The sequence below is a fragment of the Indicator indicator genome, chromosome 9 (assembly GCF_027791375.1).
Source record: "Indicator indicator isolate 239-I01 chromosome 9, UM_Iind_1.1, whole genome shotgun sequence".
Classification (NCBI taxonomy): Eukaryota; Metazoa; Chordata; class Aves; order Piciformes; family Indicatoridae; genus Indicator; species Indicator indicator.
Window position 1 is genome coordinate 10,256,111 of NC_072018.1, and position 26,562 is coordinate 10,282,672.

General features: G+C 37.1%; 1 protein-coding gene across 2 annotated transcripts in view; it reads left to right on the plus strand.

The window, feature by feature from the left end:
• Positions 1 to 12,024: 12,024 nt before the first annotated feature.
• FANCL (FA complementation group L) overlaps positions 12,025 to 26,562 on the plus strand; it is a 30,245-nt gene continuing 15,707 nt past the window's right edge. For both annotated transcript variants that reach the window (XM_054383874.1, XM_054383873.1), the window contains exons 1-6: positions 12,025 to 12,117; positions 15,435 to 15,493; positions 16,399 to 16,459; positions 17,436 to 17,492; positions 18,731 to 18,828; positions 25,208 to 25,304. In XM_054383874.1, the coding sequence (XP_054239849.1) occupies positions 12,025 to 12,117; positions 15,435 to 15,493; positions 16,399 to 16,459; positions 17,436 to 17,492; positions 18,731 to 18,828; positions 25,208 to 25,304 (465 nt within the window). The remainder of the gene's footprint in view (positions 12,118 to 15,434; positions 15,494 to 16,398; positions 16,460 to 17,435; positions 17,493 to 18,730; positions 18,829 to 25,207; positions 25,305 to 26,562) is intronic.

The window sequence follows — 26,562 nt, forward strand, 5'->3', positions numbered from 1 at the left end:
AAAGATCAGCTGACAAATCAGAATGTTTAATTTCTATGAAGGAGAAAGAGCATTAGTCTGAACAGAAAGATACTTCTTGCTCAGCCTGGAAGAATTCGGGTTTGTAGAACAAAATACTGACAAAGAACCAGACTTCACCCTGGAAAAATTGATTTAAATGTATGAATGGAATATCCTAGAACAAGGGTGTCTGGCCTATATTCATGGGATTGTTCCCATACTCAAACACGTTCACTGATAACTTTTTATGGTCAAATACTTTTTTCAAACAACACACACTGACAGTAGGTTGACTGATGCTATTCTGCAAGTATTGGAGTGTTCTGAGATTAAACAATACCTGCAATCTCAATTGTGTTATAGACTATTATAATTTTTATCAACATGTGCTTCCAACCCTATAAAACAAAACAGAATGCTTATACTTCCATTAGTTCAGAAATTGTCTCTTGGATAACAGCTATAGAAATAAGGTTTCTTTTAAAATAAAATCATCCCATATGCAAATGAGTGTTTTCATAAATCCTGCTGTCCTTGCTGAAGCCTTATTTCATACAAATATCCTTGTTTTGAAAAATTGGTGAATTATTTTACTACTTCTATCACTGCCATCTTAAAATGTGCTGAGATTTGAATGTGACATAATTAGCAGGAATCTGCTGTAAATGTTATGTAAACGTACCTTCTCTTTAGCTGCCTTAGAAGTATGAGAACAAGATCAATCTAAAAACAGATTTTTCTTAAGAATAATCCTTCTTTACAAATAGTTTACGTATATTCCTGAGTAGAACATAACCGTAACATTGCCTAGTTTCACCAGAAAAAATCTTTCACATTTTCAATGGTTTCAAGGCCATGCAGTTTGAAGAAGGAAACTTCAATGATCAGTCTCAAGTCCTAGTCCTTTTATGTGACAGTACTCCTTACAAAGCCCCTCCCTATTTTCTTTGTCATCTTTCCTGAGTCAGTTAGAAACATCTTTAAAATGCCTTTTTTTTTTACTATAGTATTATAACATCTGCATTTTCAGCAGTATGCTATTTAATCACATTGGGTGATTATTCTTAGTGAATTGGGTGATTATTCTTAGTGAAATTCTTAGTACTTGGTGTAATATCTTGTATAACCCATGCATTTGGTCTTTTAGTATCCCTGACTCATCATCTTGTACTCTTTCATCAACATTTTAATAGCCAGTCTTAAAATGTAATTTGATGGATAGTTCTCTAAACATGTTTCAGTTGGGTTTTTGGTTTTTATTTTTGTTTTGCTTGTTTTAAAGTTTTGTCTTTGCAAATGTTTTATTTCTGTGATTACTGCACCTGAAACTAATTCCAAGCACTCATACCCACAGGCCAGGGTATGTGTAAAAGCCAGGGCCAGCACAAATTCAGAAACTGATGCTATTGTATGTTATGTAAGGTTCTGATTCCCAGGAAAGAAAATTTTGTCTGTGTAAATAATTTCTCCTTTAGGTTTAATTGAAAAATGTTTGGTTATTTATTATATATTTAGTGGAAGGTATGCACTGTAGTTTGAGTTTACACACCTAGATTTTGTTTTATCCCCGTATTCAGTCCCCAGGTGCTTTATTTGATCTAGCACTTGCTGTCTGCAGTTACTTATATGTTCCAATGTGATTTAGTCAGTGACTCTGAAAATCAATTTATCTGCAGCTATTTTGCAGCATACTAACCAGGTAGAGCATTTATTCACTTATTTCATAGAATCACAGAATCAGTCAGGGTTGGAAGGGACCACAAGGATCATCTAGTTCCAACCACCCTGCCATGGGCAGGGACACCTCACACTAGATCAGGCTGGCCAGAGCCTCATCCAGCCTGGCCATAAACACCTCCAGGGATGGGGCCTCAACCACCTCCCTGGACAACCCATTCCAGGCTCTCACTACTCTTACAGTGAAGAAATTCTTCCTCGTGTCCAGCCTGAATATCCCCACTTCCAGCTTCATTCCATTTCCCCTAGTCCTATCACTACCTGATAGCCTAAAAAATCCCTCCCCAGCTTTCTTTCAGGCTCCCTTCAGATACTGGAAGGCCACAATAAGGTCACCTCGGAGCCTTCTCTTCTCCAGACTGAATAGCCTCCAACTCTCTGTCTGTCCTTATAGGAGAGGTGCTCCAGCCCTCTGATCATCCTGGTGGCCCTTCTCTGGACACGTTCCAGCATGTCCATATCCCTCTTGTAATAGGGGCTCTAGAACTGGATGCAGTACTCCAGGTGGGGTCTCACCAGAGCTGAGTAGAGGGGGAGAGTCACCTCCCTTGACCTGCTGGCCACACTTCTCTTGACGTAGCCCAGGATCTGGTTGGCTTTCTGGGCTGCAAGTGCACATTGACAGCTCACGTTGAGCTTCTCGTCCACTAGTACCCCCAAGTTCCTCTCCTCAGGGCTGCTTTCCAGCCAGTCACTGCCCAGCCTGTATTTGTGCTTGGACTTTTCTTGTTAGTATGACAAAACCAAAACTTCATACAGTAAAGTGAGATACCAAAGAATTTCAGGGAATTTTGGATGAAAGCTTCCCTGAGGATAGCACCTACTTAAAACCATATTTGATCTGGACAGCTCTGAAATAGATATTTATGTTAAATATTCACTTAATTGTTTTTCTGAATGACCTCTTTCTTGAATATGGAGAGTGAATAATTGTGCCTATTTCAACTGAACTATTTAACATAGGCAAGTTACTTATGAAAGTTATCTGTTCCTGTCTTCTCTGGCAATTCACAAATAGCAAAACAAAACCCCAAAATAAACAAAAATCTTTAAGATATCTGCCACTGTTAAGAAAATGCCAGAAAGTTAAATAACTTGAAAAACAGAGGTGGGAAAAAAAATGTAGAAACTAAATATCTGATGGGAAGTCTTCATCTAGAACCTGAGAAACATACTTTAAGTTGTGGTTTCAAAACTTACTCTGCAGAACTGATGCTCACTTTTTCAAGAGTTGTGTGTTCTATAGAATTCTGTGTGACTTGTTGGGTTTTTAAACCACATCCTGAAGTGTGCAAAAAAATGAGACTGTATTTTCTTCTTATGTGTTTTAAAAATACATCGACCAACTTGTATACAAGTTTCTACTACATATTCAATTACACACCCAGAAAAGTTATGTTTTTATAGGAATATGGGAATATACGAAGAAAAATAACCTAAATTTTGTCTACAGAGATATGCCTCTCTAAACTGCATTAGTTATTACAGACAGCAAGACATCTCTGTGCAGTAATACGGAGCAAAAGCCTGGTTTTAACTGAGCACTGAACTCTAGAGTGATATCTCTATTTCCAATCTGGATATTGAAAATAATCAGTGTGCAGAAACATGGCCTTTACAAGTTCTGCATAGTGTGAGAGAATTGGAGAATTCCACCAAACCTTGTAAATGGAAGCCCATAAAAATTCTTAATACTTCTACAGCTTGCACACATAAAGAAAATTAACCTCTTTAGTCACTTCGGATAAACAAAATCTCTTTTGTGTTTACATATGTATGTGTTACACCAGGTGACCAGTCCTTATTTCCAGGCAGTGTTGATGAAGTCCCTGTTTCCTTATGCCCACTTCTCACTTTCTAAAGTAAAATCTCTAAAGCACTTTGGTCCTCGAAGCATCATTGCTTCTGACCCACAAGTGATAATTATGAAGCCTTGTTTCAGAGGTGGAAGGACTCTGTATTGTAACTTACATTGCTAGTTAATTCTTAAAGTAGTCTGAAATCAATTTCATTACACATGAGCAAATCTGGAACAAAGCTACTCCAATCAAGTTAAAGTCAATGAACTATATCACATTTATATTGGCTCAACTAAGATCAGAAATTGGTCCTGTAATTGGACTTTTAGTTTTAAACATAACATTTGCAATTGGTTGATCTGTTCAAGGAAGAGAGTACTGTATCTTGACAGAGTTCTAAGCCTTTTGGAATTCATTTGGAGAGGGTGACTACACGATGAACATCTAATTCCATAAAACCAAGATAAGGAAAACTAGAAATAAAGAGGTGCCAAATTTGAAGTAGATTATCCTTAAATTTGCATCTGCATTAGGAGGTGTGTTTAAAAAATCAAAATAGGTGGTGATGAGGATGTGATATCCATGTCACACTCTTTTTAATTTAAAAAAAGCTGTAGCTGGGATCAATTGACTAAATGCCCATTTACAGCTGGAGTGCATTAAATGCATCCCATCATTTTCCACTCCAGCTTAATCCAAAAGGAATTCAGTTCAGGTACTTCAATACCACATCATGACGTGAATCAAAGCACAGAACATTGAGACAGAGATTCACTTCAAAAGAGCATTGCTCTTTTGAACTAAAATGACGCTAAGAAGGACTCATAGACACAGAAAGCTATTTATAGGCTTTGCTGAAAATTGTTTATACACATAGTGGAAATTGTCTTATAAAAAATCCCTGAGCAAATCCTTTCTATGTTCTTTGCTGAAGTAGGAAGACAGGGCAACAAGGCCTGTGAATGAATTGTTTCTTAAATAATGACATTAAATGATCTTGTCAAGATCAAAATATGCTTGCTGGATTTTAGGCAGCTAAAACTAATAATGTAATAGAAGAATAGTATGTAAGACGTCTCTTAGGACTGAATTGTTCCTAAAAGAAGCTACTTGGAAAGGAACAAGGACTTATTAAGATAATGCTGATTCTTCTGCTGACCTTTAAGAGGAAACATCAATTGCAGTGTAGATCCTTTTTAGCCCAAACCAGCTAACCTGACTCACTTAACGGCTAAAATACAGGCTTGTTGCCTTATATGTAACATCTTCATTTTTTAGTGCAGTTGAAAGCCTTAATGCGTTGATTAAGTCCCTTTATATTCTTTCCACATCTCAATCTCATGGGCCAACAAGGTGTCTTGCAAGTCAGCTTGCAGAAGAATTCTATGTTACTTGACAATAGTTGTGTTCAGGGAAAAGCAGAAGCCGTGTGGAATCCTTCAGACAAATAAAGCTTGATAGTGAGGATACTCAGAGGGTGACTAGATTGTCTTGCTTATGCATCTACAGCAGCAGTCTTGGCTCTGGATTTCTGCTTCCCAAGCTTTTCAGGAAAAGGCAACATAATCTGCTTCAACTGTCTTCATCAAATATTTAAATCAACCTGTATGGATTTGCTAGAAGCAGGAGGATCTATTGTGTTCCTTCACTAGTACTGATTGGCTGAAGAAGCACTTTTTGGCACAGAAGGAAGACTCACATCATTAGTGTCTTCAGCATCTTCAAGAGGCACAGCTATTGATGAAAGGACTGTCTGTCCATGCCCTGACACTGGGGTACAAATCAGCAAGTTAACTGCACACTGGCAGACATGCCTAAATGTAGTTAGTTCTTTTGTTTAAGAATAAACCGACTCTAACCACATATTGGGCATCTGGATCCTTCAAGACAAAAGGCAAATAACTCAATTATATTTAGAAAAGTGGCCTTAATGAACAAGAAAACGTCATTTAATCTTCTGGTGCATCCTGCATTTTATGAGTAAATTCCACGAGAAACTGTGTAAATGGAACATAATTATTTTTAAAATAGAATCCTTTGTTATTAGCTCCATAACTGTCATGTGCACATAAAGCACCCTGCTGCACTGACAAAAGACTGGAAAAGTTTCCTGGAGAGTTTCTGCTGTTGAAAGAATAAAAATTGATGCAGTAGGGTGAACTTTTGGTTCACAGACTCAAATACTGGATGTTAAACCTGGCTGAGAGAAAATCACTTTATTATGATAACCGGATTACTTAGAACAAAAATAGAGAAAATTAAGAACTGAAGAGCAGAAAATTAAGGTGGAATGCAATTTAAAGAATAAGTAGATGATGTAGGTTTTCATTTTCATCCCCTGCAGTGTCCAGCTAATTAAAATTACAATCAAAACGAAAGTCTAAACTTGTAAATATCTTTAGCTAATGACTTTGTCTTTTTAATCATCTTCACATTCAAAGACTTTATTTTATTCATTTAGAGCATTACAATAAAATGAAATTGTTTTTCCTCTAGTAAAATCCTTTTAATTTTTGTTATCTGTTTCTTTTAACATCATACATCACATATTTTTCTTTATTCTTTCTAATTTCTCTACTTTTATAGCCTGTGTTCCTCTTACACATTTATTTAAAACTATTACAAAGTTAAAAGTAATAAAGTGCTACAATATAAAAACTTTTTGCTTAACATAAAGTCACTGGAATTGCATCTACTGCCTTAAACTAATCTAGATAAACACTGGCTTTCTTGCTAAGGTGCATGTGCATATTTAATGCATTTTTAAGACACTGATCACATACAGCTTTAAATTTAGACAGAAAAATAAGTATTCATCTTTGTTTCTAAGACAAAGAATGGGTTTGCCCCAGTCTATTGACTGCTGCCCATGCATAATGGCTGTTTTTCCTGTCAGTTTTGAGGCTACTTAAATGGTTTGAATTAGTTCAAGAACTAAAAGTAATTAAAGACATTTTTATTGTACTGGGCAGCACTGACACATCTTCCTGAGCTTAGTGTTCTAAAAACTGGTGTTTGCTGTGATTGCACTTCCCAACAGTCTGGCAATAGGGAGCAATTTAGTCATTTAAAAATGCACGCAAACTTGGATCTTTTGTTTTACATGCTACGCCACTGTTAGATTTATTAAACATTTAGTTTAGCTTCAGAATTTGTTAAGTTTTCTAAACTGCTGTGAAGAAACCTTGAGAATGCAGAAAAAAATATGCTAGGTGATACAGTCCTGTCTTAATGACTTCCCTCATTTTGGCCAATACAGGCAGTTGATTTTATTTTGCTAGATATTATTGACTTACAGTGAGCACTAGAATGGAACTTATCCAGTCAAAACAAATATATTTTAACACCACATAAATATAACATTTAAAAACCTAGTTCAATTCAACCTCAGGGTTACTTGCATGATCCAGCTACACTGTGAAATACGAGAATTCTGAACTGGATTACTGGAGTCAGACTGGATTCTGAATTATACTTAAGAGATGGTTTTATATTTCTAGAGTATTTGGGAAATACCACAAAAAGGCAGTGCTAACACCCAAGTGAAGTAAGATAGGTTCAAAATACTTGGATTTGTTGGCTGTCTGATGGACAAAAATTCAGTATGAACACATCTAAAGGTACTAAGCCATTTACAGAAAGACGCTTCTCACATTTCACAGCTGTATTGGCCACTGGGGATGCCACAGCTGTGTACAAGAGCTCCTACTCACATGGAAACACAGAGCTTGGGTGCATTTTCAAATTCCATCAGTTTTCAACTTACCAGGGAAGAGTTACACTGCCAGTCGTCACTGGTATCTGTATTATGTCCAGGTAAAACCTATTAGCAGCACAAAACCCCCTCAAAGCTATTATGAAGTGTCTGACAAATGTTTTGGGGGCATAAGACTTCTAGTTGGAGCATGACAATATTTCCAGTTGTTTCTCTTCACTTTTATTTTCTTGGGAATCAACAGGAAAGAAGCTGTTAGCATTATACTCTATCTTGCAAGATAATGATCTCCAATGAAATAGTCTTATTTAACATTGGTAAAAGCAAGGCCAGATTTTGGCCCAGCATCTTTTGGAATCTCTAGCGACACACATTCCCTAATTCTGAAAGGCAACTTTCATCTGGCTGCTTGGAAGATCTCCAAGAGTTGGTGCTTTGCAAGGTTTGAAAGGAATTAACTGCATACTCCTTTGCCTTTAGAATCAATATAATGTATGGATTGGCCTCATCTTCTTGACTGCAAAGGGAGTATTTGTCCAATTCAGGAAGATGTAATTGGCGCTAAAGCCTCTGTTTTTTATGTACAGCAGTTAATTTATGTGAATGCATTAATGTTCATACATCAGTCATTTCACTGGGTCATCTGCCAAATGGAGTGCCAAGATTTGGCCTATATGTACAAAGATGAACATGAGCTACGAGATCTCTCTAGACCTAAGACATTTTAAAATATCCAATGCTTACTTAATCATTTTATACTGTTAATAGATCAGTCAGTGTTCTTGGTTTGACACTAGCATGTGTTTTCCTTCTTAAATACATAAGAACAAATGACTTCACAATCATCAGAACAAAAGCATTTCCTGCTTGAGACATTTTTAGCAACTGCACTGCTTTGTACTGAGGTAGTATAACAGAAATGTCCAGTCTCCATCTAAGTGTTTGAACCATTAATGATGCAAAACAGTTTTAAAAAAGACACAAATAAAAGTACTGTATAAAACAACTCTGCAAATCACTAGAAGGATTTTGTAGCAAAAATGTCTCAGGTAAAACAAAGGAAGGCATATAGGTGAAAACTGTACCACTAACAGAGTAGCCTAGGAGGACTGTGGTAGAAGGGCAAACCTGGTGGTGCTCACCTGCATGTTCTTCCAGCAGCTGAACTAACATCTTGGCTTCTGCATGTGCCCTCCTGATGCCTTCTTCTTGTGTCACAGCCTCAGTGAGCTAGGCCAGCCTAAAATTAATTTACAAAAAAAAGCAATTAGGCTTTGGTGAACAAAGTGTCCCAGCATACAAGGGATCAGTCAGGAACCAGAGTTGGCATATTTGAGAAGAAAGGGATGCATGGCCAGGAATGGGGCAAAGGGAAGAGCATGACTGTCTCGCAGCGAGTTCCTTCAGTGGAAGAAGTAGTACAATAAAACCTCTTTCAGATGACAGCCTTGGCCTGCTGCTTTAGTCACAGAAAACTCTATCTAGAACCAATGGCTGTTAAGTGTGTCTGAGAAGTACTTTCAAACAGGGAAAGATTGAAGTTCTAAATACAGAAACTACTTAATTAGCTGAGGACAATGTTTAAGTGTTAGTTTTTGCCTAGGACTTCAGTAAATTTTACTGGTTTTCATCTTTGGTGTAGCTTTTAGGCATAAGTATGCAATCTAGTGGAGAACAACTGCATACGTTCAAAGTATTGTTTTGCTATATTTCATAATGAGTCCTTTCATAAGCTTTTATCTTTAAGAATTCATTAGGTCTCCAATTCTTAAATTGTGGGTCTATGGTGAATTTTGTAGAGGTCTGTGAAGTAGTTCTCTTGGTTCTGGTCTGCTTAAGACAACTAAAATATACTAAATGTTCTTTTCTAGTGTGGCTTTTCTTTACAAACAACTACCGCTTTTAACACATTTTTGTGATTGCTGGGTAGATGGGGAATCACCTCAGAAGGGAGGTGCTCTCTGAAATAAAGACATTTTGTATTAAAACATAACCTAAACCATGAAAGTTTAAGATGACTTGATGAATGGTTTTGCACTCTTGGTAACATTGACCTTCAATGGTTTGAAATACTATTGTAATTTTTCAATTTGCTATTATAAAATCCAGGTTTCATAAACATATTATTATCTTTCCATTATGATTACTTATTCCTTCGAAGGTCTACAGTGCTTTTCTGTAACATCTAAATGGAAATGGGATTAGGATGAGATTCTGTCACTCAAGGGATCTGCGGAAAAAGGTGGGGATATGCACAGGAAAGGTCATTTCTTCAGGGCAAGATGAATAAAATGACACTGAGTTATGAAGAAGGACAGCAACAACAGTATTATCCATTTTATATGACTAAGTTTGATTGGTTTATGTTGGAGAACAATGCACTAGTATTTTCTTGCCTTTCATAATATCCTTGAATAAATAAAACCAAGCTCTTAAGAAAATCTATATAAAACGATTATTATTTCATTAGGTTATTGAGTGCAAATTCTGTTGTCTGTGAACATACTTGCTGTCTGACAGCTACTGGGATAATTTTACTAAAAAAATATAGCCTAGAAATAGTCACTTTAAAGTGTTTGGTTTGCATACTATTTTTGTCACTTGAATTTTTGATTACTTAACTGGCTGAATGTGATACGAATGGACAAATAATTAATAACAAACTCAATTATGATTCTGCTTGCAAACAATTATTGCAATTAAATTAGTGAAGGTGGCCTGTCACTGAAAGATCAGATCAGGGCTCCTTTGCCTTATGAAGTGCACTTGTCAAGCCTGTTTCTTGCTTTTATTTTGTTATTTTCTTGATTTAAAAATGCTGAAGTCTGTGCCAGATCAAAATAACATGATGCCCCAAGTAACTGCATTTTTTTTAAGTTCAAAAGTTTGCAGTATATACAGTGTAAGATAATGAATAATGTTGTCTGGGCTCCAGTATTTAAATGTTTTATGGTTATCATATTACAGTATTTTTATTTAGATACATGACTGTATAACTGAAAGGGACTTGGCATTTCTTTTAAAGTCAGAAACTAAGATAAACATGGCCAAAAGAAGAAGAAAAACTACCTTCATTTTTGCATTTGATGCAATTAAGAAATAATGTAATGGAAGTCTGGAAATCACCAGTGACACTTGTAAGGTGTTCAAAACCACATTAACCATCACTGAGTATATATTTTTATTAGCACATATTCCTGAAAAATCTTATTTTGGCTGAATTTAAATGGAAAATCTTGGCACTATTTCAACTCTTCAGACTCTTAGTGTGTGGCATAGAGCATGGACTCCAGTCGGTGTCTCCAGGAGGAGAGAGAGAAACTTGACACCGTGTATACCAGATGCTTGGGCAAACCTTTGGCAGAATTTGGATACAGGATGGAGGAACTTTGGCAGCATACAAAAATAACATGAGATATTTTAACATCTAGCTTAAAGGAGCAAACAAGGCTTCATGTTCATGCTGTCACATAGGAGCTGTATTTCTTATAGCCACTACAACAACAGAAAACCGCAAAGGTTTTGACTCCTTTTTACTCCTGTTTACATACAATCCCCAAGCTAAGGAAACAAGATTCAGCTGCAGATCTAAGCATATTTATTGTTTTCTTTGCTTCTCTTTCAGTCCTGTCTCACAGGTATGGAGCTGTCCCCAGCAGAGGCAATGTTTCTCTGACTGCCCTAAAAACTTGCAGAAAGAACTTGTAGCCATTTTCAGGTTCCCTAGCCTGGAACACTTGAGCTTCTGCTAATATTGCCTTTTCTACATTTTACTGAGCCACCTTTAGTCATTTCCATAGTGAGAAACACAGGTTTAAAGATATGAATAACTCAACATGTGTTGGGAGAAATAACCTCCTCTATCACTGGAGATTAATAACTGGAAAAGCTGACAAGATGTTTTGGTTATGCATACCATATTCAACAGTGGAGGCCTTATCAGCTGGTCTGTAAATATATGACCTTCTACAAAGTTTAATAATATTTTGCATACTAATCAAATTAATATTTGCATTTGTTCACAATGATTGCTACTTCACAGATTCTCAAGGTTCAGTTGGTAGTTCTGCAAACACACTTCTTAGGTAAGTTACTTACCCCTTTGTAAAACTCTCTTCTCTTTCTCAAACATGTCTATTTAGGCAGAAACTGCTCATGTTTTGTGTGTTGCCCAGCTTTAGTGATATGCAAAGACTTAAGGCCTCCTCAAACAATAAGCCTGAAAGTTCTCTTTCCTCAAGCCTTCCAAAACACAGTAACAGTCAGGTCCTAGTGGCAGCCCCCTCAGAAAAATGAGGTTTCAAGCAAGCATCAGAGTGCAGAAATTATCACCCTAAACTGCGTTGCAGCTAGAAACAACAAATAACTCTGAGAAGACTATCAAGCCAAGCACAACCTTTTACCTTGCTTGCATGGTGTAGCTGGCTACATATTAAGAGCCTTACTCGAAGATTCACCTGGCTATAGGACATTTACCCCCTCAAGGCAACTAAAGCGGGAGAAAACCCTGGGTCTGGACCGCAGCTCATCCTGCCTCAGAAACGGAGTTTCTCAAGAGTTCTAGAAAGCGCACCGCGAGAGTCCACACAGGACCATCACCCCCCTCAGGCAACAACTCGTACAATTCCCCCCACCCAGACAACAGCCAGCGCGCGCCCTCTTTAACGGCCGCGCCGCGCGCCCTTCCCGCCCCCTCAGGCGCGTGCGACGCCCGGGGCGGGGCCTCACGCAGCAGCGCGTCGGATTTGAACGGCTGTGCCGCAGCGAAGAGGAATGGCGCTTTCGGGAGCTCTGCTCCGCCAGTGCCCGCTGCTGCTGCCTCAGAATCGGGAGGGGACGGCCTACGAGGGCTTCATCGCCGCGCAGGTACCCGGTCGGCGGCCGTTACTCCGTGACAAGCTCTTCTGTCTCTGAGGCCTGCACTGGCAGGCAGCCTTGGGACCTGGTCTGTGTGAGGGGGGGCGCTTCCCGCTTCTCTGGTGCTGGCAGCTTCCTGGTCGACCGCGGAGACACCAGGCTTGTGAAGCAGGAAATACTGGTGAGGGCGGAGGGCTCGTGGTGCCCTCCTAAAGCTGCATCCTGGCCGTGTGCTGTGAGGGTGCTCTGGAGAGGTGCTCGCGTCACGGTCCCGTGAGTTAGCACTGTTTGTTTATCGGTGGCGTGGCCTCGCTAATGGTTTGTGGGTGGGATTTTTGTGCTGGCAAATGTGGTTTTGCAACAGGTGAAACGTGCCCACGCTCAGGGCCTAGGGTAAAGGTTGACGCAAATGACTAAGCATAGGTATTAGTGTTTGTTACAGCTTAGGTAGCTGTATGGTCCCTCCGAGCATCTGTATTTTTCAGTGCGGGGAGAACAGCACCTAAGACAGGTTGAGAGTGGATGCTCTTAAGCCAGCTTTGACATCGGAGGCCTTATGCATTGATGCTACAGCTCTGGCTCATTAAAATATCACACAATGCTTGTGCACACAGACCACAGGGACAGTTCTTAATAGTGTGTTTTCAGTTAGAAAAAACATAGGATTTTCTTTCTGTAAAAGTAAAAAAATATCATGGAATCATAAAATTGCTTAGGTTGAAAGGGATCTTAGATCTACGAAGGGAGATCTACTCCAAACTCTCCCCTAGGGGTAGGGACACCTCTCAACTAGACTCAGCTACTTAAGGCCTCATCCAGCCTGGCCTTGAACGCCCCCAGGGAGGAGGTGTTCACAATCTCCCTGGGCAGTCTATTTCACGGTCCCACCGCCCTCGTAATGAAGAACTTCCTAAGATCCAGTCAAAATCTACTATACCCTCAGTTTAAAACTGTTCCCTCTTGTCCTATCACTAGACACCCTTATGAAAAGTCCTTCTCCAGTCTTCCTGTAGATTATAGTCTGGGTCATGCTTGTGTTTTCAAAAGTGTAGTTCTGCAGTCAAAATTCAGGAGTCCAGTATTCAACTTTGACATGACACTTGCAAGTGTGTGTTTTTATTTGTATTACTGTAATAGATGCAATTCTTCAAATGGTCCATGTGTTAGAATGCACCCTGGATTTATCAAGGAGATTAAGATGTGGGTATGAGCACCTTTTTTCAACTGTGATTTTTTTTTTTTCTTTTTAATTAGGGCTAAGGCTGTAATGTCCAAAGTTTGAGGTTATGTGTTTAATTTCAGCAGTTAGTAAGCATCAACTTTAGAGCAGATAGAAGCAACTGATGTGCCAGTAGTCTTTATTCATCTGTGAAACAGGTATTGTTTTTTTGCTTGTGGGCATCACAGAAACACTGAGATTAAAAGGAACCTCTGGAGGAGGTCGTCTAGCAGGATCAGCTGGAGCAGGTTGCTCAAGACCATGCCCAGTCATGTCTTCAATATCTCTAAGCATGGAGACTGTTCTATCAGGCAGTCTATTCTAGTGCTTGACCAACCTCACTGCTACTGAGGGTTTTTTTGTTGCATGTAGGTGAAATTTCCTGCATTTTAACTTGTAGCCATTGTTTCTCATCCTGTTAGCGTGTCAGTTGGAGTCTGGTCACACCGTTCTTTAGTGTTCTTCCATCAGCTATTTGAAAGGAAAAATTTAAAAGACAGTTTCAAACCATCACAGTACACTGGCAAGATCCTTCTTGAGCCTTCTTTTCTCAAGGCTAACCATTTCGATCTCTTTCAGTTTCTCCTCCTGAGACATGCTTCAAGCTCTTAATCATCTTCTTAGCTCTTCACTGGCCTAAATTCAGTATGTCAATGCCTTTCTTGTACTGAGGACCCAGCAATCCAGGTGTACTTCATAAACACCAACCTGGGGGAAGGATCACCCCTTCGACCTTTTGGAAATGTGCAGACCCATGCAGTACAGAAAGCTTTGTATGCTTCAAGGGTTCATTGCTAGCTCAGGGTCAACTGCATGTCCATGAGTACCACCAGGTCCTTTACTACAAAGTTGCCCTCTAGCTGGTCAGCCACCAGCATGTGCTGGTACATGGGGTGAATCCTTTCCCAGTGCAGGACTTCACACTTTCCTAGGTTCCTGGGGTTCCTATCAGACCATTTTCTCAGCCTGCCGAAGTTGCACTGAGTGGTAGCAAAATCATACTGTCAATCAGTCATTCCTTCCAGTTTTGTATATTATGCCAATTTGCTAAGTGAGGTGCATCCTGTCCCATCATCTGGGTCATTAATGAAGGTCACTGTCAGCCCCAGGACTGGAGCCTAGTGTGTGCCTGTAGTTGGGGGGCCTCTGCTGGACTTCTTGCTGATCACAGCCCCTTGAGCCCTTTGTAATTCACCTCACTGTCAGTTTATCTAGTTCATCCTCCAGTTTGTCTATTGGGATGTTATGGCAACAGTATTGAAAGACTTTCTGAAATTGAGATTGTGGTAGTTCCAGGCTGTGCCTGGAAAATTTTCAACCCACCACAGAGATAAAATATCTACTCGATTAGGTATCTAATCCCAGGAGGAAATCTGGTTTTGTTCATGGACATAATTCAGGGTGGAATAGAGATGGAATAGAATCTAGATAAAAGTTTTTAGATGAATTAACTGTCCTCTTTCCTTTAGAGAGGAGTTAAACCTACTCACAAGCCTTTATGTCAGCTTTATTTTGTTCCTCACATACAAAGTAGGAGGATCACAAATAGGGACAATTACTGAAGATGTGAGTAGGTGGCATTTAGGAACTGTCCCACGTGGATTCACTATCGGGGCATTTCTTGGAACTCTGCCTACAATTTCCAAAACCTTGCTGATGTGCCTTGTGGATCAGTGCCAAAGTTCCATTTTAGTATAGTACTTTTATGAGAAGAGTCTGGTTTGACTTTATTTGAGTTGAAGGCAGTCTTTCATGTACTTCAGCATAACTTGGATTAAATTGTAGTTTTTAGGTTTGTTCAGATTTGGATAATCTTTTTTTTTTTTTATCTTAACTGTGTTAGTTTTGCTTTATGAAATGTGATGCACTGATGAGTTTTTACTGAATACTGTGATCAAGAGTATTTCAACTTCAGAATTAAAATCAGCATTATTTCTATCTGTCACTCATGCTGCTTTTTTCCTAAATAAAGAAGTTCTGAATAATAGTCCTGAAAGATAAGACAGACTTTCTTTCTTAGTAGCTTATCTTCTGGGCAATACTTCCTACAACAGTCTCAATATTTTAATTTGTTGATTTTCACATTAACTACATGTTTGTTTTCAAGGGTAGAGAATTCCATATCAGGATACTGCTACCTCTGGATTTTCAGCTGAAAAATGCAAGGTAATATAGTTTTATGAAAGCAATTTGTAAGTATGTAAAAAAAGGTTTATTTTTATAAAAGCAATGATGGATGTGCATATTAATAATTCTTATTTTTTCCAATATCAGTGTTGGTAATTAATTCTTACTAGTTTCAGCTTAACCTTGCAATAAAATTGTACGGCATTAGTGTTAATAAGTGCTGACAATAAACATTGCCTATATGAAAATATTTCGTTGTTAATTAACTTTGAAATCTGTGGTAATTAATTGGTTGTATTTATATATAAATCAGTATCCCTGGGAAAAAAAAATGTTCATTTAAATTGGGTTATTTGTATGTCATTATTTGAGAAACAGAAAATTCGGTGCAAAGTTGTAAACTTAAGCAATCATGTGCATAGCTAACAATTTGTTCTTTCTGTATTAATTTTAATTACCCAACTTTTCTTTAAGAGCTCTGTTCTTATTACTGTGAATGTTTGTCATGGTAATCTGTAGGGGGCTGTGTGTATGCAACATACATGGGTTAGTTACATTCCTCTGCCTAGGCCAGCCTGCCCTGAGCTGTGAACTTCATTTTAGGTCAGATACTTAAAACCACATTACAGGTAACTTTGACATTTTCAGGATATAACTTTTAAATATTGGTATATTTTGTGAAGTTATACTAGCTTGCAAGAATGATGCTGTTGTTTTCAGCAAGGAACAGGCTTTTGTTGAATTTTTAATGGACTTTGGGATAGTGACATTTGAAATTTTTAAATAACGTATATGGAACTCAAAGACATTTTTGAAGCATTGCTTACTTTGGGTTTTTGTTTTTTGAGAAAAATATTTTGTGCTGTTGTGTAGCAGACTTTCTGCTCTGTCTTAAAAGTCATGTACTGTGAATTTAAAATTCATACCAAATCCTGTTTGTCTAGGATAGAGTGTAGCTGGCACCTAAAGAAGATACTGCATGGATATCGGCATATCTTAAAACAGGTATACAGCTTTTAAAACCGTTTCTGTTAAATGTATAACAATTCTGAGGAGCTTATATTCACATACCTATTCTGAAAGTGGTAAAGAACTCTTCTGTCATTATATAGCCAAACTTATTTTGAAATGCTTGAGGATTTGCAGGTCAGTCTAGAGACAGATAAAATTTAGTAAATATTTTTATTCAAGCTTTATTTTTTTGAAGAAAGGACAGTTTTTAATAAAATGACTACTAAAATTTTACTGAAGTTTTTATTTACTCTCTTTGGAAACAGTGTTTGTTTTTCCTTTTATACATATTTAATTTAGTTTTTAAAAAACAGTTCCTCATGGAAAGAATTCATATTAATTATTGCTAGATCTAGCTCATTCTGTATTGTAAACAGTTAAACCTCTATCCAGAGGAAACTTTGGTGCAGTGATACCACAGCCTTGCGGTCATGGAAGTATATTTTGTTTCTGAGGAGGTACCCTTGCCACACTGCTAGTTGAAAGAGTGTCCCATGGACTTCCTGCATTGTTGTGAATTGTGAGTAACCAAATGTCAGAGCTGAGGAAATGAAGTGTAAATACGTACTGCATCAGAAGATAGAGATCCTTAATCATGTACATCATCTAAAAGCAGATCAGTCTGGAGAGTTCTTACGGAGAAATTAACCAACTAAGAAACATTTTTGAGTGATTCTAAAGTTTCTGTTCTCATTGGTGAAGACTAAAGTCTTCATAAAAACATAAACTGTGAAGTCTCCATAAATAAGTAATGTGACATGTTGTGATGCAGGTGATAGTTAATTTTCAGTACAGTTTCCTGTACTCTGGGAGATTTGTTCTGAAATTGAAATATTTAAACATGATAAATGGTTGGGATTTTAAAACTGGCTAGTTTGACAATACTAGAAAAATAACCAGTTAGGCTGAAGTTATTTCCCACTGAAAGTTGTGAGCTGGAGAAAATGAACTGATACTGTGTTCCCTCCAGAGGTTGCACAGATGTCCAGATCTTGTCAGTTTTATGGTGGAGCTGCAAACTGTTTTGGTAAGTTACAATAAATACATGTGAGATGGGGTGTTCTTATAGCTTTGGCTTTTACTTGCAGTGTTATGGTTTACTGCTTAGCAGATGGATTTATGTATTTAAGAAGTGGCTTTGTATGTGTGCTGTTCATGTAATATTTGTATAAATATCCTTTAGTATTTTAACTGACTGTACTTTTTTGAAATTGGAATGTTATAGAAAAACTAAAATCCTAGCAAGGATTATACTAGCAAACTGGATTACAGTAAACCAGGCAAGGGTGCTTGAAAGAGGGCTGAATAAAACTCTCTATATGTGGCTGTTCTGGAATATTTCACAGTAGTTACTCTGAACTATTTGCCTGAATTCAGAAGCATTCAGAAAATGAGAACACAGTAAAATTTATTAAAAATTGTAAAATAGAGACCCTCAGTGCAGATAGTAAGAACAACAGAAGACACTATGGGAGAACTCGCAGGAATTATTGTTGTGTTGCTTTTATTAATCTAGTATTTATTTTCTTTAAAATTGTTAATAATTTATTTGTCTCATAAGCATAATTCTAACTTAAGTAAACTTTTAAAAGACAAGCAGCAATACACAAATGTGAAACATGATTTGGGTTTTGATTTTGTTTTTTTCTTAACATGGCATTGCCTTTTGATAAAAATTTCTCTTTCAGGCATATCAATATACTTTATGAGTGTCTGTACCAAAACTTAACTCTCTAGTATCCTATGATTCTTAAAATTCAGAAACAGGTTTTTTTTTGTGTTGAGGGGGGTAGGGGGTGGGCTGTTCTTTCAATATTTTTTTAATTGCTATATAAAGTCTTATCTAGGTACTGAAAAAATAATATGGAGGGGTTCATACATGTGTGGTCTTTTGTAGCTTTCGAGCCCAGGAGACAGCTGTGGGCTTAATAGAGCATTTCAAAAGAAAGTTCTTTTAGTCAAGATGCTTGACTTCAGATTTATTAGCTGAAAAAGAAGCATGTTTGATATTTGCATCTAAAGACTATGTTGTCAACATCTGTAGGTTTTTTTAAGTTGCAGATGTTTTCATTACTGCTATCCGAAGTAATTTACCAAACAGCTTCTTTGTCTGCTTTAGCTGGAGGCTATAACAAAACAAATGCAGCATACAGTTAATTTCACATAAGCTTAATGTTTTTGAATGAATTGTGAAAATCGCATGACTAAATAGATACAAAAATACTGAAATCTCTTAATTATGTTTTTCCATGTTCTTTTAAATAGGAAATTGCTCTAAAAAATACAGAAGACCTGCATATACCATGGCCACCAGAATACTACTCCTGCCTTGTCAGAGAGATAGAAATATTGGGTTGGAATAAGTATGTTTATTTTTTAACAGTTGTTATATTTAGAATGTCTGATCTGCTTTTCTATTTTTGATTTGAACATATCAAATGTACTTGTTCTGTTATTTTATCTTGTTCAGAAACTCGTTTTTCTTTAAAAACTCTTCTGCTTTGTTTCTAATTTAAAAAAGGCAGCACAACAAACTTGTATCAACTGCAGGTATATTTTTGAGTCTCAACTGAGCTGAAAGGTGAGATGCTACGACTAAGAAATCGATTTTTCTCTGACTTGTGAACTGTTGGCATAGTAAACTTAATGCTGCTTTCATAGTTCTTTTCCTTCTTTTTCCCTACTTTGTACAGCTTTTTATGACTATTTCCATATGCTGTGGTTCATTATTATGTACCTTTATGCTTTTATGAAACAACAATCTACCATTTTCTGGAACTAGAATACTTATTTTTAAACAACAATTCTATCTTGCTCTATACCACATGGATCTCCTTAGACAAAGGAATAACATAGTTAATCTACAGAAAGGAAATAAATGTGATTAGAGGGGGAAAGCTGTAAATCCAAAACTTCAAAGCAGCCAGCTATTTGTGACACCCACAAGAAATTCAGATATTTTGGGAGTTTTTGCTATCCATGTGGATTCCAATAGAGATGGGGCATTCCTTACTCTCTAAAAACTATGCCAGCACACCATGTTTGGGGAATCAGAGGAATGTTTCCAGTTAACTATTGCAAAGTATGAACTATGTCACCTGGGGCTGGGGCTCAGTGCATCCAAAACCATAATTCTGTGTATATACTGTACATATAGTATCAATACAGATACTGAGTCTCTGGAAAAAGAAGTTACAGTTCAGATCTTCTCAGGGAAATGCACAGATAGCTGCCCTCTGAGTGCCTTCTCGTTAGGGTCATGAATTAATGCAAACATTGCATTATGCACAGTCCCATAAACTCTCAGATGAGCTCCCAGAATAAATTTAATTTCATTGTCCTACAGAGTAAAACAAGATTGTTCTCATTGTACTTCCTATCTGAAGCAACACACGTGATGGAACACTCAAGGTCTGTGTGGAAACTTCAGAAACCAGTAAAACTTGTTTTGCAGACTTTTACTTGAAAGGCTTTAACTGCCATCATTTTTGCCACCACTGGCAATTGCCATGCAGTGCCATCATTGAGTCGTCTACTTCTCCAGCAGAGAGCTTGGAATGTGGTGATTTCTGTCCTTTATTCTAGAACCTCCAGGAGACCTCTCTGGGGTTGAAAGAGAGAGTGTTTCTATGTAGGAAGGCATTAAGGGAATACATTTTAAGGCTGTCTTTAATAATATGCAATTAATCTTACAGGGCCTTCTTTCAAGGAGTTAAGGCAAAAGATTGTGTAGGATGTTGGAGGAGTTTTGCATGACAGGCTGCCCTGTTTCAAACATGAAAGTTAAGAAAGTATTTGCAATTTTCAGCAAACCAAATCTACCTTAGTCTTGGATGACAGGTTAACTTTAAAAAGTGTTTGGGGTTTTTTTTTTGGTAGTGTTTTTTTTTTTTTTTTATAAATAAAGAAGCCTTGAGTTGAAAAAGGTTTTTTGTTTTCTCACCTGATTTCTGTATAAATAAATAACAGGTGATTAAGTAGGAATTTGTTTTGAAGGCACATCAGCTGAAGGTTTTCTCAGTGATTTTGATTATTAAATATATAGTTGTGCCAGCTGATGACATGCTCCAATTTCTCAAACTCAGGTCTGAGAATATTAAGATTTTGCAAACACATGGGAAGTAAATTTTGAGTCTTGTCTGCTCTCCCAAGATAAAAAACAAACCAAAACAAAAAAAAAAAAAACACTTCCAAAAGCTGATGGCAGCAAAACAGTCACTGACAGATGGTAGATACGCTTTAAATATAAAAATATATAAAATGTATTATAGTATAAAGGTAAGTATGCTATAAGTACACTTTGAAAATACAATTTAATATCTTATTTCAAACCTGATATTTCTGTACGCCAAAACTTAAAGCAGTTTATTATTAAAAAGCTTTATCAGTGTTTTATTAGAGGGCATCCTCCTAGGGCAGATTTTTGACCTGATTTTGAGGCAAGATGGTCTTCATGTAGGCACACTTTATGTTGTACTTTTGACCAGTGTAGTCACATAATCTTGACTGACTTACATTACAGATAAAGTCTCTTATTTGATTGGGATTTTTTGACTGGGGAAGTCAATCATTAATCAAAGGGTTAGGCTGTGCATGGAGGATCTGATCTGGCTTACTGTGTATAATGTGGGTGATTTTAAGTACATTACACCTCTAATTGTAGTGTGCTTTTAACCTGGAGTGATTTTGAGTTGCAGGTGATGAGTATTTGCATGTTAGTTAAATACATCCTGGTATGGTCTTTAAGCAGAAAAATAAGCCTACATTCATTACCAGCAGTAAGGTCAATCACTGCCAACAACTTGAGAAACCTCCAGCTTTATCAGAATTTTTCTTAAGAAAGGACTGACTTCTTGTGGACCCTAGATGTAGTTTAACCTAATGAGTTTTGGGTCATGGTGGAAGCTGACTGTATCCATATCCAATGGAAAAAATGAAGGATATTTTGTTTGAAGGATATTCAAAGCAACAAGCTCTGGTTACTTTACCTCAGAAGTGAATTAAGAATCTCTCAGATATGGCACAAATCTAGGATGTTCTAATGGCTTTCACAGAAGGAATATGTGAAGTTTCTCTGAAACAAATTGAAGAGATTATCTGCAATGATCTTGCACTTCTTTCCTGCTTCACCACTGGAAGTACAAGCAGTAATGATTGTAAATTGATAGGCATCTGCAATTAGATATAATCATTTTCTCTGATACAGAAAACTTGATTTTTTTTGACCTAATTTAGGTCAAATACACTTTCATATTCAAATACCTTGTACACAAAAGTCACAATTCAACATGTTTATAAAATTGTACTAAATTTCCAGCACCAAGTGTGTCCAAAAAGCTGAGGATTCAAGCTCTTTCATATTAAGAACATGGAAAAATACTAGCACAAATCTAGTCAGCTGAGGTGGGAGAAGAGTACTCATGGTAATATTAAATAATAAGAAAAGCTCTTCTACTGTTGTCTCAATCTCTGTAGTTGATTCAGTGGCAGTGTCTTGGGAAGGTAAATTATTTGCTGTAAAATGTTTGTAGGATTCTTATCACCCTGATGTTTCATGCCAGTTAATTCTGGGCATTCTTCAGCCTTGTATCACTTTGTCTGGGGAGGTTTTTATTCCTTGGTGTTCCTGTTTGTGGAAAAGCTTGAAAGGGAAGAAACTTTAACCAGAAAACCTCTTAAATAAGTGGTGTGTAATCAATAATACTTGAACGGTGTTGTGTTGTGTAGCTTGAATAGTGGTCTTCTACTAGTGGCTAGTTAGTGAAGTCACAATTAAGTAGAAGTCGTAAGACTTTCCACATTGGTCTGGGTTGTAGTGGTGCTCCTTGTACCAAGGAGCCATTGGTGCCAAGCATATCCAGCATAAGGAACAGGTTGTTCTTGGGCTGCTCGGTGATGATCTGGCAATGATCAGGGCTTTTTTTTTTATTCCTTTTTATCATGTTATCTCTAAGCTCAGAGAAATCGCATTTCAAACTAGTTTTAAAATATACCTTATATATTAATTCTAAAACTATGTAAAAAAAATACCCCTGACTAATGGTGTTCTTAATACTGCTCCCAAATCCTTACTTTTAGAGTTCATTTAATTTGCACTCAGGAAAACTGAATGTGAGGGTTCCTTACAAGTACAATTGAACGCAATCATTGTCACTATATATGGTGTGCATATGTTTACATTTTAAATATATAAATAGGCGCACACACACTTATATACATTTATCTTAGAGCTGGTTAGGTTAAACTAATTGGAAAAGTATCAAACCCTTAAGGATTTCAAAAATCAATTTTTAAGATAATTGTCTATTGCTATCTAAGAAATAAAAAATAATTTTTCAATCTTGATCACTCCCACCCAATACAGAGTAAGGAACTGCAAAAAATGTTTGGTTTTAAGCTAAAATGATTTGTACATTCTGAAACCTAAAAAGGGATCTAAACAAGATGACTGTCATAATTTTAAATCCTAAATATCTTGACAGCATCCCTTTTACTTTTTTTCTCTTTTTTGATATCTAACCTCACAGTGCATTGATGCAAGCACCCATTGTGCTTTGTTTTGGACTCTGCTATGTATTTTATTGCAGTAGCCATTCTGTGCCTTAGCTGCTGATTTGGGATTTCCCTGCCCTAGGCAACAGTAAATGGAGAGGTGGGATATAGGTAGTTTCTTATCTTCATAAAACTGATTTGATTTTGAGGTAAAGTTGGAACGAAGGAGTAATGTTTTGGATTTGCTCTTTTTTTTTTCCAGTTAGAGGAAGGATGCTCTAATTTTTTTTTCTAAATAAATGAAGTGTAATTGACTACTGTTGAATTATGCTTTTATCAAGATTTGTATTTCTCTTAACTGTCATGGAGAAAAGGAATGTCAAAATTCTCCCAGGAATCTGTAGAACTATTTAATACTGCATTAAAGATAATCGACATTAAACATGAAATAATACATCTCTTTCCCCAGCCAGTACTACTTTTTCCATCTGTGTTTCAATTCCCTGATATTGAGGCTATGTCATTTATGCAGATAATTTTATTTTCCTTTTTTCACTTCCCTCCAATGAATGTGCCTACCCTTTTGGTGTATGTCTGCCTTTTCATACACAGGCTTCTACAACTGTTGACAATTTCGGTTGAAAGAGAAGCATTTTTTTCCCAGTGTGTCAGGTTACATCTAGCCCTGGAGGGGGGTGGACTGAAAAGAACCTAGCCCCCAGCTGGACAAAGAAACCTGAGAGTTTCTTTGGGGAGAGAGACTTGGTTCTCTCTCCCAGGGGAGGGGTCCCTGCATCAAAGTGTATTCCACTTCCCTGTCCACCAAGCCATTTTCCTGGCTCTGTCTCTTGGCTCCTGCTCCTCACCTGCCTGAGAGGCTGCTCCTGCTAGCATGTGGTAGGGCCTGCTCCATGCTGCATCCAAACTCCTAAGAACTGCATCTCAAGAGAATCCACGTTTGCATCAAGAGAATCCTTTGCCAGCTGTGACTAGTTTTGTATATATTTTTATTTACCTTTTTTTCTTATACCTTTGTAAAGTTCTTTTTACTCAAATGCCGTTTATATTTTTTAAACTTACGTTTTTACTTCCAAATTGATTCAAGACTCTTTCTTTTGTGATTTTTGCCTCTCTTTTCTCCTGCCTAATTTGCTTTCCCCTACTGGGAAAAAAGGGAGAGGGGAGGCAGTCTAAATCTGCTCCATTTGGGCTTTTGGGTTCTGGGAAAGCTTAAATCACAGCACCCGGCATGACCGTCATCCTCTAGGTCCAGTGATGGGGCTAGTATGTCATGGTTAAAAAAAAAAACCCAAAACAAACAACAACAAAAAAAACCTGTTAGTTAGGCCAGCAAGCACATGCTTTCTTTGAACTTTGATAGGCCTTGCCATCAGTCTAGGTGTAAGTTGTACAGTAATCTTGGACTGCTTTTTATCTTCACACAACAATGGCATAGTAAAAATGTCATAATATCTGTGTACCCAGTTCACTGGTAAATAAATGGAGAAATCTGAACCTTTTTGGCAGTTGTTGAAGCTACTCAGCAGAACGTATTTCTAGACAGCAATGTATTTTACAATTGTATTCATCTTCGTTGTGTGAAGCACAAATCAGTGACACCTTAAGGAAAGAGTCAGGGGCTCTCAGAAGTTTTAAAACTTATTTACATTTAATATATACTTGCTAGTTGGTTGAATGCATGTATACTGTGTAAAACTGTCATCAAACAAAGGCAGATCATCATAAATAACTCATTTTGTACCTGTTTGGGTAGCATTTTCTGCAGAAAATCAATTTCAGAATATGAACCAATATCCACTGAATTTTCTATAATAATAGTATTGATAATAAAAGAGAACTTCATTGAAGAGAAAAGCAAATCAAGAGCATAAAAGTCTCATACAGTAAGAAAGCACAGAAATGTATCAAAGATTTGACAGGAAGTTTAATGTGTACATAAGTAGAGGCTGACAGGAACATGCTGTGTATGTCAAAGGTTCCTGTGATGGAAAACTGAAATGGAGTGATCACTGACCACAGCATGAGCCTTGACACGTGTTGTAAATAACCCAAGGATATATGACTGCATTAAGCAGTGGGCTGGTGCATTAACAGCAGTAAATCTAGAACAGCAGAATTCGTTGGCATATAGGACTTCTGGTTAATATTTGTAACAGGCTAATCAGAGTACTGCAGACATTTCAAACTGTACTTCTTACAATGCTGTTAGAGTTTTGTTTTCTTTTTCAGAGTTACATATGTGGATACTGGTCTTACCACAATAAAGTTAAAAGCTGAAGACTCTTGTGGTCGACGGCATCTCATCACTCTGAAGTTAAATGCAAAGGTGAACTTATATGGGAGGTTTTAAGGCTTCCTTGAAATAAATGGATTTTTCTTCATAAGGATTTTAGAGAGTTGGTTTGTTGGTATGTCTGTTTTGCAAGATGGTGGTGGTTGTGTTTTGAGATTTATTCTTAATATAGAGTATTTGGATTTCAATATTGCATTAATTAATTGCATTAAGAGTCTTTTCATATGATACTGTGTATCACATAAACACTGATACTGCAATTATTTAACTGAATTATTGACAAAGCCATCTGGGATACACTCCTTTATCACTCTATCCAGAAACTATGACTATAATGAGAATTAGAGTATGTTGGGTTGTTTCTTTACCAAGTCTTAGTGTTACATCTAGAGATACAAAGGTTTATGAAAAACTGACTACGAAGTGACTTCCTTATTAAAAAAAGTCACTAAAAAGAAGTATTAAAAATATTTAAATTAAATAATTGACTGATTTTGACAGTGTTTGCAGAGCAAATCTATGATGTCTACCTGTACTTGGAACTGAACTGAATTTGCAATGTTTCTTGATAAAATTTCTCATTTCAAGCATAAATCTCATATTGTAAATTATGAATATTGAGGCTGAATGATGAAAATTGTATGGTCGATAGCTGTTGTCTTCAGAACATCAGTCTAGGGGAAAAAGTGGATCCAAAAGTGTCTAAATGTTGTTGAGACTATCCTTGGTCCGTTGTCTGAACTAATAATCTTGTAGGGGTGAGATACAGTATTGTAAGATTACATTTCACCTTCACAGTCATCCTGTATTCCTTTATATACAAGTCATTTTTTAGTTTTATAAGACAAGCTAATTTTACCTTAGAGGGCAGAATGGGAGCCTGTGGAAAAAGAGCTATTTGGGAACTGAGATTACTAAAGTGGATTTTTTAAAGAGAGTAGAACTATCCTACGTGTACAGAGTAATGAATACATAATTTGCTAGTCAGTCCGTTATTTAATACATTGGTGGAAAAAATAAACCAGGAAATATAATTATGGTCTGTTTAACGTGCAAGCAGAGTTATATTATTGTTCATAAGGAGCTGCTGTCCCATAGTTAGAATCTGACACTAGAAACTCAATGCAGCCTGTTACCCTTTCATTTTAGTTTCTTGATTTTATGATGACTGAAGTAAAGTGTTTTAACCATTTGGAAGTATAAAAGTGCAGCTGCCTTGGTCAATCTTTATTACACTTAAGCATTGTCTGGTTCTGGTAATCTTATCACTGTACCATAAGGGGATCTGAGA